The sequence below is a fragment of the Callospermophilus lateralis genome, chromosome 6 (genome assembly GCF_048772815.1).
Source record: "Callospermophilus lateralis isolate mCalLat2 chromosome 6, mCalLat2.hap1, whole genome shotgun sequence".
NCBI lineage: Eukaryota > Metazoa > Chordata > Mammalia > Rodentia > Sciuridae > Callospermophilus > Callospermophilus lateralis.
The window spans coordinates 111,985,724-112,001,261 of NC_135310.1; the positions used below are offsets into that span (position 1 = coordinate 111,985,724).

General features: G+C 40.3%; 1 protein-coding gene and 1 non-coding gene across 5 annotated transcripts in view; both read right to left on the reverse strand.

The window, feature by feature from the left end:
- Nucleotides 1-1,373: 1,373 nt before the first annotated feature.
- Nucleotides 1,374-15,538, reverse strand: part of Bicral (BICRA like chromatin remodeling complex associated protein) — an 80,128-nt gene continuing 65,963 nt past the window's right edge. For 3 of the 4 annotated variants that reach the window (XM_076858724.1, XM_076858725.1, XM_076858722.1), the window contains exons 8-12: nucleotides 13,947-14,008; nucleotides 13,274-13,419; nucleotides 11,493-11,593; nucleotides 8,074-8,176; nucleotides 1,374-5,131 (exon numbers count right to left, since the gene is read on the reverse strand). In XM_076858724.1, coding sequence (XP_076714839.1) covers nucleotides 4,344-5,131; nucleotides 8,074-8,176; nucleotides 11,493-11,593; nucleotides 13,274-13,419; nucleotides 13,947-14,008 — 1,200 coding nt within the window. In that variant the 3' untranslated portion in view covers nucleotides 1,374-4,343. The remainder of the gene's footprint in view (nucleotides 5,132-8,073; nucleotides 8,177-11,492; nucleotides 11,594-13,273; nucleotides 13,420-13,946; nucleotides 14,009-15,538) is intronic. The other variant, XM_076858723.1, reaches the window with a different exon arrangement.
- Nucleotides 14,108-14,214, reverse strand: LOC143402714 (U6 spliceosomal RNA). Its single transcript, XR_013091776.1, has one exon. It is a non-coding gene; the product is annotated as a U6 spliceosomal RNA (small nuclear RNA).

Below are 15,538 nucleotides of genomic sequence, written 5' to 3' on the forward strand. Positions count from 1 at the left end.
TCCTTGAGAGAAGAAATCACTCCTGTATTGTCCACCTATCCCAAAGTCTAGCACAGTGCTTGTCACAAAGTCAACTCCTCAGGAACGGTTTGGTAGTCTAGTCAATGCTGGATTCCAAGAGGTCTTCTCTATGCTGAAGAGGACACATGAGGCTGAGTCAAGCCAGACCATACAGCCCAGGTCCTAGCCTCTTGAAGATAGCACAGCTAGAACTTAATCTGAGCAATGCTGTTTCAGTGCCCCCAGCTATGGGGGTTTCTTTCTTTTCCCTTACATTTCCCCCAATAACCCACAGACTGCTTTTTCTGTGTCAGCTAGGCCCCCTTTCCTGGAACATGACCTCCTATACACAGGGCTGAGGGTTTTCATTGTTCTAAGAGAAGATGTCTGGTCTTTGCTCTGTGCATGCCCCGTGGGGAATGCAGAGACCTTGATTCTAACCCAGGCAGCCAGGTAGTCCTTCCTTCTAACTCCATTTCTCGGGCATTTCCATTGCAAGTGGCCTGAACAGGGCAAGAAGTCCTGCTGGACAGACATTTATCCTTTGCAAGAAGAAAAGTGTGATCTCAGGGCAACACTGCAAATGACATCAAAGGATCCATTCATCCACTGATATAATTATTTTAACTTCTATCAGTATTATGAGAATGACATCTAGTTTACATTAATTACTACAGAATCTTGATTTTTCAACCACTATTAGGGTAAGGAGAAGCAGTTAGACTATAAAGGAGTGCAAGTATAAATTGTGGATCTCAAAAGAAAAAATTTCCTTCCTAAAACACATTTTACCCTCTGGAAGTTTCCCCAATAAACACTTTGGGTTGAGTCACACTTGTGAAGGTAGGAAGTCACAAATGGATCTCTTGGGGCTGATTTTACAGATGTGGTTACAGAGGTATTTCTCCATACATCTTGGTCAAATATGGGAATCCAAAGAGAAACATTAATTCTGGAATAAGTCTATGTAAAATATTTTCCTTTATCCTTTAGCTTTCTTGTTGTCTTTGTAGAAACAAACAAAGATTAAAGAAAACTTCCTGCAGAATATGATTCACTTATGTAACTTTTCAAATGACCCCCATTTTCCCTTTCTTACTAAGGATCCAAGTGATGGGACTAGGGATGGAGGCCTCATACATTTGTGACTAAAATTCCTCACTGACCAACTTTGTTTCTTTCATTTGTCACTGTTTGGAAAGGCCAATCAAGTCAAATCTTGTCTCCTCAGCTGGTTAGATTACATTTTTGGGAATGGTAATATTGAAATAGAACTCCCACTGAATACTTACCCTTTTTTGGGTGGAAAGCAGCCTTTCCTCTTTGCAAAATCAAGACAATCACAGTTGCACATTTTCCCAAATCTTTGGCTGTATTGCAATGGTTGTTTCATTTTGTAATCTCCAACTAAACATTTCCTAACCATGGATTAACAATATAGTTACTGACTGGTTTCTTTTAACAGTATTTATCCAACATAACAAAATAAACTGCAATTTGTTATACTTTTTTTTACAAAACATTTTATAAATATTTTTACAAAATGTATACAAAGCAATTTCAAGTGAGACATACTATACAAATGAAGGTATTTAAGCAAATAAAGCCACACCACACTGACAGCGAGTGACGCGTCCTCTTTAGGTCAAGTCAGTCTGTAAGGCCTCCCTAATCTAACAGAGTCTACTAAATTCTTCAGAGCTAAAATAGTTCTTTCTCGTAATTGCCAGTTTAAAATTTGCTTTATCTTTAGGCAGTACTTAAGGACACAGAAAATCAAATGCGTAATAACAAATTCACACTTTTTTCACAACAACAAACAGAAAAAAAAGAAAAGAAAATGATTTTTGTTACTGAGTACAAGTAGTTCTAAAACTTAACTTTGACTAATGAACCTGAACAACTGAATGTTGGCGTCCAAGGCTGAGCTCTCTTATCCTTCGCCAGAGGGGCTCGACATGCGAGTCATGACCCATGTGCACGTAACCTAATCACAGGAGTAAAATACATTTTGTAATCTTCATTTGTCATTATCTAGAATCTTTCCTCCATAAAAAGTAAATTTACATACAAGGACACAAAAATTTACAAGTTTCATTTTGGTAAATTAGGCTCTCCATTTGCTGACAAGTATTAGGGCTTAAAAACCCTTGAAGATGGCATATAGAAAAGCTTGAAGTGGGGTAGGAGGGCAGGAGAGGGCAGAAAGAGAGGTGACGAATGTACATGAAGCTTATCTCTTAAGAATTCCACTGATTCGCAGTAATTAATGTAATTCATTAGCAGCCCACATGAAGGCTTCCAGGTATAAAGTTCCACAATGAGAAGAATTTGATCAGGAGGGACCATCTTGAATTAGGGGAGTGTGAGCCCTAACAGAAGAAGAGCCTTTGAAATTATGGGTTCAGGGTGGGCTGTTAACCCAGGGCTGCCCAAACAGAAAGGTCCAACTGGCAATACCAACTTATCTTTCTAACATGTTACAATACAGTAAGAAGGGGAAATCTGCAACTTGGACATTGGCACAAATAAGGAAAAAATGGAAACCCTAGATGGCCCACATTTTCCTATTTCAATTGGCCAGGGCTTGGGGGTAGGGAGAAGGTACTTTGCTCTTATGCAGACTGGGTATCTCATGGGATTTCTTTGTAAGGAGGGACAGAGGGGCAGGGAAGATATAGGTCTTCTGTTGCTGTGTACTGAATGATCAGAAGCCTTCTTTTCCATTGCAGGCCAATCTGCAAAAGAAATGCCCAACATGATGACAATGGGGATCATCCCCACTCTGGGAATATGTTAGAGTGGAGACCAATGGGTACATCTCTATGGACAAGGAGATGAGCAGAATAAGTAAGCAAGTGTGCACACACTGAAACCAAAATGACCTTGGATCCCAACAGCTCAGATACATGTGCATGCCCTGTGAGAGAAGAATGCATATAACCTACCAGTGTGTAGCCTTCCCATTGGTGGTTACAATGACATGGAAAATGAAAGAAACAACAGAAATGGGATGATCTGGGATAGCTATACAAGAAAGGAAAATGGGGAATGCTCCCTGAAAAGAAATATAAATAAATAAAGCAATAAGTCATGTTCACTGATATGAACACAGGCCAAACACAAACTATGACAGGGCATACCCTTTGGCTCTCAAGTGGGAATCCTGTGTCTCAGCTCTTTCCTTTCAGTGATGGGCTGGCTGGTTACCTTTGGTTTGTCTGTGTTTTGGTAATGATTGCTGACAGGAGTGACTACTGTTCTCAGACAACAAGAAGCAGAAACAAGGCCAAAGTCCCCTTAAAGTATGAACTGAAAAATTGCAACTTAGTTTTCAAATGAAAGTGCTTTTGATGCTTGGCTATTTGTTGTGGGAGAGGGTACACAGAGAGGTTAAATAAAACCAAACCCAGCAACAAACAAAACATACATTGTATGTTGACTATACCCAATTATAAAATGCAAAACTCTGTTTTTTTTCATAGTTAACATATATATGCTTTTACATATATACATATTATAATCCTCATGGCTCTATCCCGGCCTCCCCTGTACACTGTGCCACTTAACTGGTTTCCATTTTCCTTTATTCAGCCTGGTGAAATTATTTCAAGTCATGCTATTACAACTAAGAACAGAGCATTCCCTAGATGAAATTTGACATGGATATGCTGAACAGCATGAGGTTTTGCTCCAGGAGCATTGGAAAAGCACTTGAATGATCAACAGGGAAGCCTGCAAATGCCCTGCTTATGTGCTACTGACTTCTGACACCAGGGCTGTAGAGTCCTTGGCAGAGCAGTCAGCAACTTACTGCTCAGAGAGGGCTGAGCGGGGAGGAACGAGGTGATCTTCCCCGAATAATACCCCCGCAAAACAAAAACAAAACAGAAAAAACACTAATTTGGAGCTGCAGTGAGATATTCTTTAAAAAGTAGCTTCTATCAGTCCTGTTTGATTTTCTTTAATAAGTCTGTTCTTTTCAAATGACTTATGATTGTCAAAACTTTACTCAGGGTCAAGTGTACTGTGGGCTCATGGAGAGACAGTGTTAAAAGAAAAAGTAAAACAAACAAAAAATGACCATAAGCACTTTCATAACACTTGAAATGTGTAGGGCCTACCAGACTGCTCTCTAACAAGGATGAATTTTACTAAAGGATCTCCCTGTAACCACGACAAGTATTGCTCTTAAACAAAGAACAGGACTGAGATTAAAAAGAATAACCTATGATGAAAGACCAAGCAGGCTGGAGACAGGAGACCGTTTCCATTTGCTTTTGCCAGGAGAAAATGTAACTTGTCCGGGGCAAGGGCTGGGGGCTGGGGAGGGACTGCTGCTATTAACACTCTAGGATACTATTTACAGCTGCTTCTAAAATGGAGTCCGTTTCTACAACGCCTTCACTGTGGTCCGGGATAAACTTTTCTAGGCAGTTTTCCTGCGAAGCCATTGGAGAAAAGTTGGGGAAATCTAATTCAACAGAGCCGCTAACCGTGGGGTCACTCTGCGGTTGCCGCCCAGCCTTCTTGAGTTCCAAGATGTTCTTAAATGTTGTTTCTAAACTCTTGGTGAGCTGGAGATCTTGCTGGGGTTCACCTGACCCTTTCATGATGTCTGTGTGTAAAACTTCATTCTTTGGAGAATTCCTCCGAGTTTTGTCCTGGAAGGAATCGTTACATGACATCTCCAAGTGGGAGTCTACTAGGATACCGGAGAGTTTGTTCTCAGTACCATGATCTGGTCTGGACAAGGTTTTTCGGTGGCCTTCAGGGCCCGGAGAGCACTCACTGGTCTTCATGGGGTCTCTCCGGTTGCCTTTCTCTTCAGACGAGCTCCGGTATTGAACTAAGCCCACTTTGTCAAATTTCAGGGCTCTGCCGAGGCATTCCGTTTTTTTAGAAATGTTTCCCTCTGCAGAGACCACGATGTGATTAGGCACTAGATGAAATTGGTCATGATTCGTTGGTTCGGTCACGCCTGCTTTGGCTCGGTCTCTGCTTTGGGCCTTGGCTGCCAGATGTAGAGAACTGGTTGTTTTACTGCCATGCTGGTCATTCCTGCCAAACTGTGTCTCATGAGCAGCTTTATCAAGTTTGAAGGAACAACAGAAATCGGCCTGAAACCCCTCTGGAAATGGGGATGGAAAGAACATTAATGAGTGAGTGGAAGATCAAGGAATAGGTAGCCAACTCCAGTGGTCGGGTGCTGAGGGCGACCCTGACTGTACCACTCAGCCCCGCCCCACCCTGAGTCAATGTTTCAGCACAATGTGGTACTGACAGGGCATCCTAAAAAGGTAACAAGGCTCTGAAGTCACAGATTCCACGAAGGAAGCCTAGCCTCTTTGAAAAGGCAGCTGCTTGAGATCAATGGGAAAATCTGATGGGCAGAAAGCTCCATTAGATCCAGATTTCTTGGTGGCATTATTATTATTATTTCAAAGATATACGCATAATTTAATAGGATTTGTTTGTTTGTTTTTGTGGTGCTGGGGATTGAACTCAGGGCCTCACACATGCCAGGCTAGTGCTTTAAACTGAGTTATGGTCCCCAGCCCCGTTGTTATCATCTTTTTACCATACTCGGGAGGAGACCCAAGCCTGGTGTACGCTAAGCATGCATTGTCCCCCTGAGCCAGCACCTCTCAATGTTTTAAATTAGCTTTCTGCTAATGAATGCTTTGAAACAGTCTGAAATCAGAAATTTCTTGTTGGTATCAGCTTGGTTTCTTCCTGATGGGGCTTTGTGAGGAAGGGGATGGACTTCAGTCCCTCTGATCACATATGAGGGACCAATTACTTTGAAGATCACAAATGAATAGCTAACACACATCCAAAATGGTATCTGCTTAGAAGAACAGTGGGATGGGGAGGAACTGTGTCTGTGGGTGAGCACGGAACTGTGCAAGGCTGGAGGAGCCAGTGGGTGGCAAGACAAATGAGGACTTGGTGTGTCAATAGTACAGCTGGTGGTGGGAAGGAAACAAAAAGTGTTAACTCTGGAAGTAACGAAACTGAAGTAGGGCTTTGATGACATCTACAAAACCACAAAGAGTATGTATACGATGAACATGAATTGTTCACTGAAGCCCAAAATATGAGATCCAGGGAATGTAGTTTGAAATCTAAAAAGTTGATTCTACCAACAAAGACTGGCTGTGCAGACACCACACAGGAGACAAGGAAACACGGTCCAGCACAAGTGGTGCTCATGACAGGGTCCTATGACAAAGTATGAGGGTTTATGAACAAGCCAAATTCACCAAAAGGCAATAGGAGACATCAAGTTCTAAGAAAAAGGGACAGAAATATATACTATATTATTCTTTTCCTTTTTGGCTCTTGCTAGGTTCATAATGTTTCTTTCAGACTTTCCCATTAGTGTGAGTGTGAGGATCATATATTCTATTTGTAAAATATTCTTGAGTCACATCAAACCCAAGGCAGAACCTTAATATGTAAGTATCAGAAAGACATCAGTGGAATGAAAGCCATAGGAAGATAACAGTCTAACAGCAGGGGAAATGCATTATGCTAATGTCTTCAAATGTATTAAAAATTATTTTTGAAATGATAACATGATAAAACTTCAGATGTGTTAAATGAAAAAATATAGAATACAAAATAATATCTAGCATAAGACAAATGGTTATAACTATATATAAAGAATGCAAATGGGAACCAGAACTAGAAGAACAGCAAAGAACTAAAACATCTCTTTTATAGGTGGTATTATAAAGGTAAAATTTACATTCTGTGTATTATCACAGTGTTATTTGATTTAAAAGTATTTAGCCTGTACTCCTAGTTACTTGGGAGGCTGATATGGGAGGATTCCTTCAGCATAGAAGTTCAAGACTAGCCTATGTAACATAGTGAGAGCCTGTCTCAAAAAACCAAACCAAACAAAAACAAAACAAAATTTTAGAAGTTAGAAAAAAATAAAGAGAACTCTTTCTTTTTTGGTGTTGGCCTCCTGCATACCAAGCCTGTGTTTTACCACAGAGTTACGCTCCCAGCCCAGAACTCATTACTATTCTTTTAAAAATTATTTTTAGTGGTATTGGGAATTGAACCCAAGACCTTGCATATGCTAGACAAGGAATCTACCACTGAGCTACATCGTCAACATCTTTGTTTTTAGTTTCTTTTCTTTCTTTCTTTTTCTTTTTTGGTACTGGGGATTAACCCAGGGGCGTTTTGCTGCTGAACTATATCCTTTTGGTTTTATATTTTGAGACAGGGTTTCACTAAGATGCTTAGGACCTCACTAAATGGCTAAGGCTGACCTTGAAATTGTGGTCCTCCTGTTTTAACCTCCTGAGTCACTGGGATAGTTTTTCATTTATTTTGAGACAGAGTCTGGCTAATTGCTGAGGCTGGCCTTGAACTTGGGATCCTCTTGCCTCAACTGCCTAAGTATCTGGGATTAGAGGTTTGTGCTACTATGCCTGGCTCCAGACTCATTTTCAAAAGGCAGAATATGGAACAAATCTAATATGCATTCAATTAGCAGGGTGCAGTAATGCAGCCTGTAATCCCAGTGGCTCAGGAGGCTGAGGCAAGATGATTGTAAGTACCAGTCCAGCTTTGGCACCTTAGGGAGACTGTCTCAAAATAAAAAGGATCCTGTCTCAAAAATAAAACAAAAAAGGGATATAATTCAGTGGTTAAGTACCCCTGGGTTCAATCACCAGTATCCAAAAAAAAAAAAAAAAAAGACTCATTTAACTAAATGTAGAATTCCAATCTGAATTCCGTAGAATAGAGACTTCTAAGAATATTCATATATGGGGCTGAGATTGTGGCTCAGTGGTACAGCACTTGCCTAGTGCGTGTGAGGCACTAGGTTCAATCCTCAGCACCACATAAAAATAAATAATAAAAAAATACAGGTATTAAAAAAAAAGAGGATTCATATGTCTCTCAGTTCTGTTTTTTCTTTTTTCCTTCCCAGAATTCATACCTTCTGGACTTACCCAGAGGTCATCCACACAGATTCCCCAAAGACTCTTAGGTCCCTGGACCATGGCAGTAACCCTCCCCTACTTGTACACCAACGTTTCTTACCAGGGTCTACAAGTGCCAGACGTTTGTCCCGGGATAGGGAAGCTCTTTCCTCCTGGTTGAACATTCTATCAATCATCACCATTTCAGCAGAGGGATTGATCCGCTGAAAATGAGATAAGTCAGTCATTTTAGAGGCCTTTTATGAAGTGCAAACAACTCACTGCATCTTTGGAACAAATGAAACAATCAGAAATGAGAATTGTGTGTTTAGGTTCTGGTCATGCCCTGGTCACATAGGATGAATTTTTTTAACACTGAATTTTTTTGTTACCAGCGATTGAACCCAGGGGCACTTAACCATTGAGCCACATTCCCAGCCCTTTTCTTAATTTTTAAATTTTGAGTCAGGGTCTCACTAAGTTGCTTAGAGCCTCACTAAATTGTTTAGAGCCTCTCTAAGTTGCTGAGGTTGGCTTTGAACTTTTGATCCTCCTGCCTCAGCCATCCAAGCCACTGGGATTACAGGCATGTGCCACTGTGCCCAGCTAGAATTTTTTTTTTTTTTTTTTTAAGGAAAGGTAATTGACACACTGGTACAAAGTTCAAAAGATGCTACAGGGCATATAAAAAATAATCCTTCCTTCTTTGTTTCCCCTGCATACCCACCACAACCAAGTACCTCTCCCTGGAAATATCAATTGCCCAGCAGTTTAAAATATTCTTCTAGGCTGGACATGGTGGTGCATGCCTGTAATCCCAGCAGCTTGGGAGGCTGAGACAGGAGCATCGAAAGTTCAAAGCCAGCCTTAGCAATGGCAAGGTGCTAAGCAACTCAGTGAGGCCCTGTCTCTAAATAAAAACAAAACAGGGCTTGAGATGTGGCTCAGTGGTTGAGTGCCCCTGAGTTCAATCCCCAGTACCAAAAAAAAAACAAAAAACCAAATTCCATAGAACACATTTAAAAATAAAAATATTCTTCCAGATATAGTTCAGGCACACACAGCATATATTTATTTTTGCACCAAATGATAGCAATGCTGTTCTGTACCTTTCTTTTCTTACTCTAACTTAATAATGTGTCTTAGAAATCTTCTCATTAGAATGACCTTTTACTTTATATTGTTATGCTTTGTGTTTTTATGAAGGCTTTCCTTTTTATTAAGGCTTTGGATATTCAAAATCAAATCTTAACATATTTTGGCATAAATAAGATAATTAAACCAAATAAGTATTCCCTTTCTCACAAATTATAGAGCTGGTGGCATATATATATATATATATATATATATATATATATATATGCCCTTTTTTTTTTAGTTGTCAATGGACTTTTATTTATTTATATGCGGCGCTGAAGATCGAACCCAGTGCTTCACACATGTTACCTCACACTCTACCACTGAGCCACAACTCCAGCCCTAGAGCTACTCTTTTTGATGTGTCAAAGAGTTTTATTTCAGAAATGGTTGTCAATGAGAACAACTATTTTAGACATTGGTAGTACAATTTTTTTGGGCAGGTCTGGCTAGGTTGCCCAGGCTGGCCTTGAACTTGGGATACTCCTACCTCAGTCTCCCCAGTAGTGGGATTATAGGCTACCATGGCAGTAACCCTCCCTTACTTGTACACCAGTATTTCTTTCTTTTTTTTAAAAAAATATTTATTTTTTAGTTATCGGCGGACACAACATCTTTGTCTGTATGTGGTGCTGAGGATTGAACCCAGGCTGCACGCATGCCAGGCGAGCGCGCTACTGCTTGAGTCACATCCCCAGCCCGTACACCAATATTTCTTACCACGGTCTACAAGTGCCAGACATTTGTCCCATTTGACCCTGGGCTCCTAAATGTCTTATTCCTTTCTCCAATTAACTGGTGCTTCATAACTAAATTTAAAAGCTTCCATTTGGGGTATGAAAATATTCTGGAATTAGATAGTGGTGATGGTCGCACAACTTTGTGAATACATTGAAATCTATCAAGTGTACACTTTAAATTAAAATATGAACTTTGTGGCATGTTACTGATCTCTTAAAAACAAAACCAGGGACGGGGCTGTGTCTCAGTGGTAGAGCGCTTGCCTAGCATGCATGAGGCATTGGGTTTGATCCCTGCACCACATAAAAATAAACAAAATAAAGGTAGTAAAAAAAAATTAAAACAAAACAAAACTAATTTTAACATCTTGTCATCAGTTAATCTTTCCAAATGTTATTCTGAACAATTGTCACTACAGGTGCTTCTAGTCCTCCTCCTACATCTCTGGATTGGTGAAAGGCAGTGGACAGCAGCAGAGTGTGGACAGCAGCAGAGTAGGGACTGCTCTGAAACAGTCCTGGTCTGTGCCTGAGCTCTGCTCATGACTGTTTTTGTTTTTGTTTTTTTTGTACTGGGAATTGAACTCAGGATGCTTAACCTCTAAGCCACATCCCCAAGCCCCGCTTTTAAAAAAATATTTTAATTTGAGACAAGGTTTTTCTAAGCTGCTTAGGGCCTTGCTAAGTTGCTGAGGCTGGCTTTGAACTCATGATCCTCCTGCCTCAGCCCCCAGAGTTGCTGGGATTACAGGCATATGCCACTGCGCCCAGCTTCTGCTCATGATTCTGCAAACTTACTATCTATGTGATCTTGGGGGAGTTACTTTACCAAAGCTGTATTTCTGGTAATTAAACAAATTAATTTTTAACTGATACATAAATAAAAATCACATGTTAATTGAAATCTATGTGATGTCTTAATATATACATACATTGTGTGATCACATTAAATATTATCTCTTTAAACATTTATCTCTTCTTTCTGGTGAAAATACTCAAAAATCCTTTATTCTCGATTTTCTTCCCTCTTTTTGTGGCACTGGAGACTGAACCCAGGTGCACTAAACTTCACATCCCAGCCCTAATTATTTATTATTTAGAGACAGGTCTTGCTAAAATGCCTCAGTCTCCAAGGTAGCTGGGATCATAGGTGTGTGCCACTGCACACCGCTCTTTTAGCTTTGTGAGATATATAGCATGTAATCACTCTTAGTCACCCTACTATACAACAGCACACTAGAATTTCATACTCTTCATTGCAACTTAGAACCCATGTATCAACTTTTCCCCTGTCTTCTTCCCCACTATTCTCACTAGCCTCTGGTATCTACCATTCTACTCTCAACTTAGCTCTGAGATCAACTTTTTTAGATTCCACATATGAGTGGGACCACGCAGTACTTGTTTTTCTGTGCATGACTTATTTCACGTAACATAATGACTCCTTATTTGTTAAACAAGAAAATGGTACTGATCCACCATGTATAGTTCAGCAAATATTGGATGTTGTCATTTGTATTAATGGGTAAGTGTGAATTTTTCTACAATCTTAAATACCCATGTTTTTTAAACTATGTTTTGAAAATGTAATTCCTTGAACATTTTCTGATTTAGTAGCTGTGACCTGTGGAGCTGTAAAAACAAATGTGCTTGATAGCACAACTTTTACCATGGCGTCTTCTAGGAGCAGGCATCTGTATTTGTTAAGCATAGCTTGGGTCCTCTTTAGGAGCTGAGTGGCAACTGTTTCAAATTCATTGTCCACTTTAAAAAGAGAGAAAAAAAAGAGAGAGAGGGAGGAAATGAGAGAGAGAGAGAGAGAGAGAGAGAGAGAGAGAGAGAGAGAAAGGAAATAGTAAGAGAGTGTAATTCAACCACTAGGTCTTTTTTTTTTTTTTTTTTTTTTTTTTTAATGGTACTGGGGATTGAATTCAGGGGGACTCTACCACTGAGCTGTATACCCAGAACTTTTTATTTTTTATTTATTTTTAATTTTTTGTTTTATTTTTAAATTTTGAGACAGGGTCTTGCAAGTTACCCCAGTTGGTCTTAAACTTGTGATCCTCCTGCCTCAGCCACCCAAGTGGGATTATAGGCATGTACCACTGCACCTGCCACCACTCAGTCTTTGTTTCACTTATTTTTTGGGCAGTATTGAAGATAGAACCTAGGGCCTCACACATACTAGGCAAATGCTCTACCACTGAACTACATCCCAGGCCCTAAGACTTTTATTTCTTAAGACTGAAATACACTACTCTTCCATAATTCAAACAGTGCATGTCTGTGGCAGTCTTTCCTTAGATTAACTTTTCCTTGATAAGCATCATGCTTCTGTACTGTTTTCCCTCACTGTCCACGTGGTCATGGAAACTCATATTAATATAGCTTATTTCAACTTTAATTAGGAAACCAAAACAAAATACCTTTAAATATCACCTACAAATAAAATCATATAAGAGACCAGGAACAAATATCAGTGAATAGATAATGATCTGCTAGTTTAGATGACCTAAACCTGCACTCCTTTCCAACAGTGGGTAAAACTAAAACAATAGGAAAGATGAAATCCAGCTGTCTGTGCTGGGCAGACCAGGTTAATACAAAGATACAATCTAGTCCGTGACACCTTGCAGGTATAGTCTCTGTAGGTCTGTTCTTTTATCTTTCAGTCTCCAAAGGCTTTACATTTCCTAATTTACCCTTCTTCTCAGAGTCATCTCTGTTTAATGCTGGATCTTTATCCTATTCCCTAGATCTCCCAGGGAAGCATTCACTGGACTGACAGAGGTCACTGTACTCTGCTATCAGAGATCCCACCAGGAAGAGCAAAACTTGTGGCAGTTGAGGAAGGAACTAGAGTGGTAGAGGACAAGTCAGGGCTTGGCAGTGGGGGTGGGAAGGAGGGATAGAACTAAGTCACAACTGGGAGAGGCAGCAGGGCCAGGCAACAAAATGGGCTGAGTTCTAGGGTGGGAGAATGGGCCCTGATCCTTAACATTTTTGTCAAGTTTCCTGAAGTTTGGCCAATGCTCTAGAGTCACTGTGGGGCCTTAGGGAATGCTTCAGGTAGGGTTTAAAGTCGCTATCTAGTTAATAGAACTGGTGACACAACTAAGGGCAAGGACTAAGCTCAAGTGAGATTTAGTCCAAGGCCATCCCATGTGTAGTCAGCAGCCTAAACAATGCTTTCAATTCACTGCTCCCCAGTGTGTCAATAAAATACTATGGTATTTTGGGATCCTCTTCATAGATTATTGGGAAGAATAAGTCACAACCCTATACATGGCCTGAGAAATTGAGTACAAAGGGAACAGGTAGGCCTGTGATGAAAAATAACAACTTGTCTACCAGCTGGGGGTGATGTAGCTCTTGCTCTTCTGTGGGTAGCATGGGAGGGCACCTGGTGTCAGGGTGGCCCTCTAAGGGCTGCAGCCTGTTTACCTTTCCTCAGGTCTTCCTCGGTGGGCATGGAGCCCTGGCACACATGGTAGGAGAGCAGTCTCTGCACCGCATCACTCAGTGATCGGAACTGGCTTTTGTCAGGTGTCACAGCATGGGCTTGGTCCCTCTGTAACTGCTGGAGAATGCTTTAAGAGAGAAATGCCAGTGTTGATATCATGTCAGACATGTCTGAATATCAAATCTAATCATGGTGCTTATTTACATGCAAAGAAAATAAGATACACAGGAATACTATTTTCATAGCTCAGCAGGTTTTTTCTTCAGTTTTATACTTTGTGTATCACTGCTATGACCCTGACCTCAGAAGCAGTGTCTCCACCATCCATTTGCATGTGGGCACTCACAGAGATTTTGGCCACATTGACTACTGACCAAATAAACTCATGCTTTTAAATGCAGAAACTTATCAAATTGTGCTTCTCCTCAGAGACTTCCTATTTCTAAAGAGACAAAGTACTTTTCTCCTTAAGAACAGAGCAAACAGTAAGTACGCTCAAGCTACAAATCAAAGTGCAGAAAAAGATTTTCAAAGTACTTTTTCAAAAGGCTAAGAAACTAATCATAATAACCTGACTTCTGTGGTATATATATTGAAGGTTAGGAACCTGGAGAAATGTTAAAATTTAATTTGTCATTTCCAAAGGTGACTCACAAAGCTCCTTTAGTTAGCTGTTTTGCAGCAGGCCTTTTTTGTCCTCCTGAATGACCGTCCACCTAGAGATAAAAAACACCTCTTATTATTCCCTTTTGTAGAAAAAAGAAGCAGAATACAGATACACATAAAGTTCACTGTTTCAAATATCTTTCTTTTCTTTTCATATGGAACACTTCAAGAATTTGCATGTCATCCTTGCACAGGGGCCATGCTAATCCTCTCTGTATCGTTCCAATTTTAGTATATGTGCTGCCAAAGCGAGCACTCAAATATTTTTCAATTACTTATTAAGAGCATGTTGTAGTAGTATGGCCCACGATGACCATTTTTTTTCTGTGTACAACATCATATAGGCTTTGCCTTTAATGATCTCTTACAGTTAGAAAACATAATAAAAACAAACTGCTCGGCTACTGGACAAATTGCACATACCAGATTACCAGATCAACACTAGCAGATGTCAGTTGCATATGCAGTCCTTTATGAAATTCATAAACAAAGAGTTGTTTTTTCTTGTGGTTTTAATAAGAGTTTAAGAATTGTTACTGCTGAGAGCCATAGCCAAGTAGGAATGATGCATGGCATTTTTGGTAGAAAGGTGACCCTGCTCAGGGATTAGGGTGGCTCCAGGTTTAGGGTGGATCCTGCTGGGAATAGGGCCTATCCTGCTGCCTCAGGTGCCCGCTCCTTGAGTTCCCGTTGAGTTCTCGCGGGGTTCTGAGAGTATTGGTACGGAAGAGCCCGGTGGAGGGAGTGTATTTTCCCAGAACGTGCGTGAAGAGTGTAGGTGAGAGTTCGGAAATAAAGAATTGCTGCTCGAATCTACAAGGCTTTTGTGGTGGCTCGATTATTTTGTGCCCAACCAGACTGTGGCAGTTACAAGTCTTATAAATCTTATTTTAATAATCCCTTTAAATTTTATCTGTTGCTGTTGCCTCTGGAAACATGATTTGTTTAGATTGCTAATCCCACTCATTCAGGAAGTGCCAAGAGGTGTTCTGTAGGAAGTGGTGCCTCTTAGTGTAAAGTTCCCTCTACCTTTGCTAATATCATGGCAGAACTTTTCTTATCCCAAGGCAGTTGTTGACTGAATTTTTCATCCTTACAATCCTGTCCCATGGTATTTAACATTAAAAAAAGAAGAAGAAGAAGAGCATATTGTAAGGCTCCAGAATGTGCCCTGCTACAATACAAAATAAACAAGTCCACAAACTCCATGTAGCAAAGCTGTACTCTGTTGGGAGTATAGAAAGAAAGCTGTACTGTCAGTTCCTTAAAAAGAACTCAGTTTGTACTTTTTTTTTTTTTTTAAAGAAATGAGGTCTTGCTTTGTTGCCTAATCAGACCTTGAACTTCTGGGTTCAAGTGATCCTCCTCCTCAGCCTTCCAAGTAGAGCTGGGACTACAGACACCTGCCATCCTGCTTGGCTCGGTATGTACTTTAAAGCCTAAACACTCAAACTTCTTCTACAAAAAGCATCTTTATATTTTGGAAGAAATGTGTTTGGGTGCCAATATCATGAACACCTGAAAACTCAGTAGATACTACTTAATCCATTTTCTCAGTGGTAAACGAGGGAGCAAACACT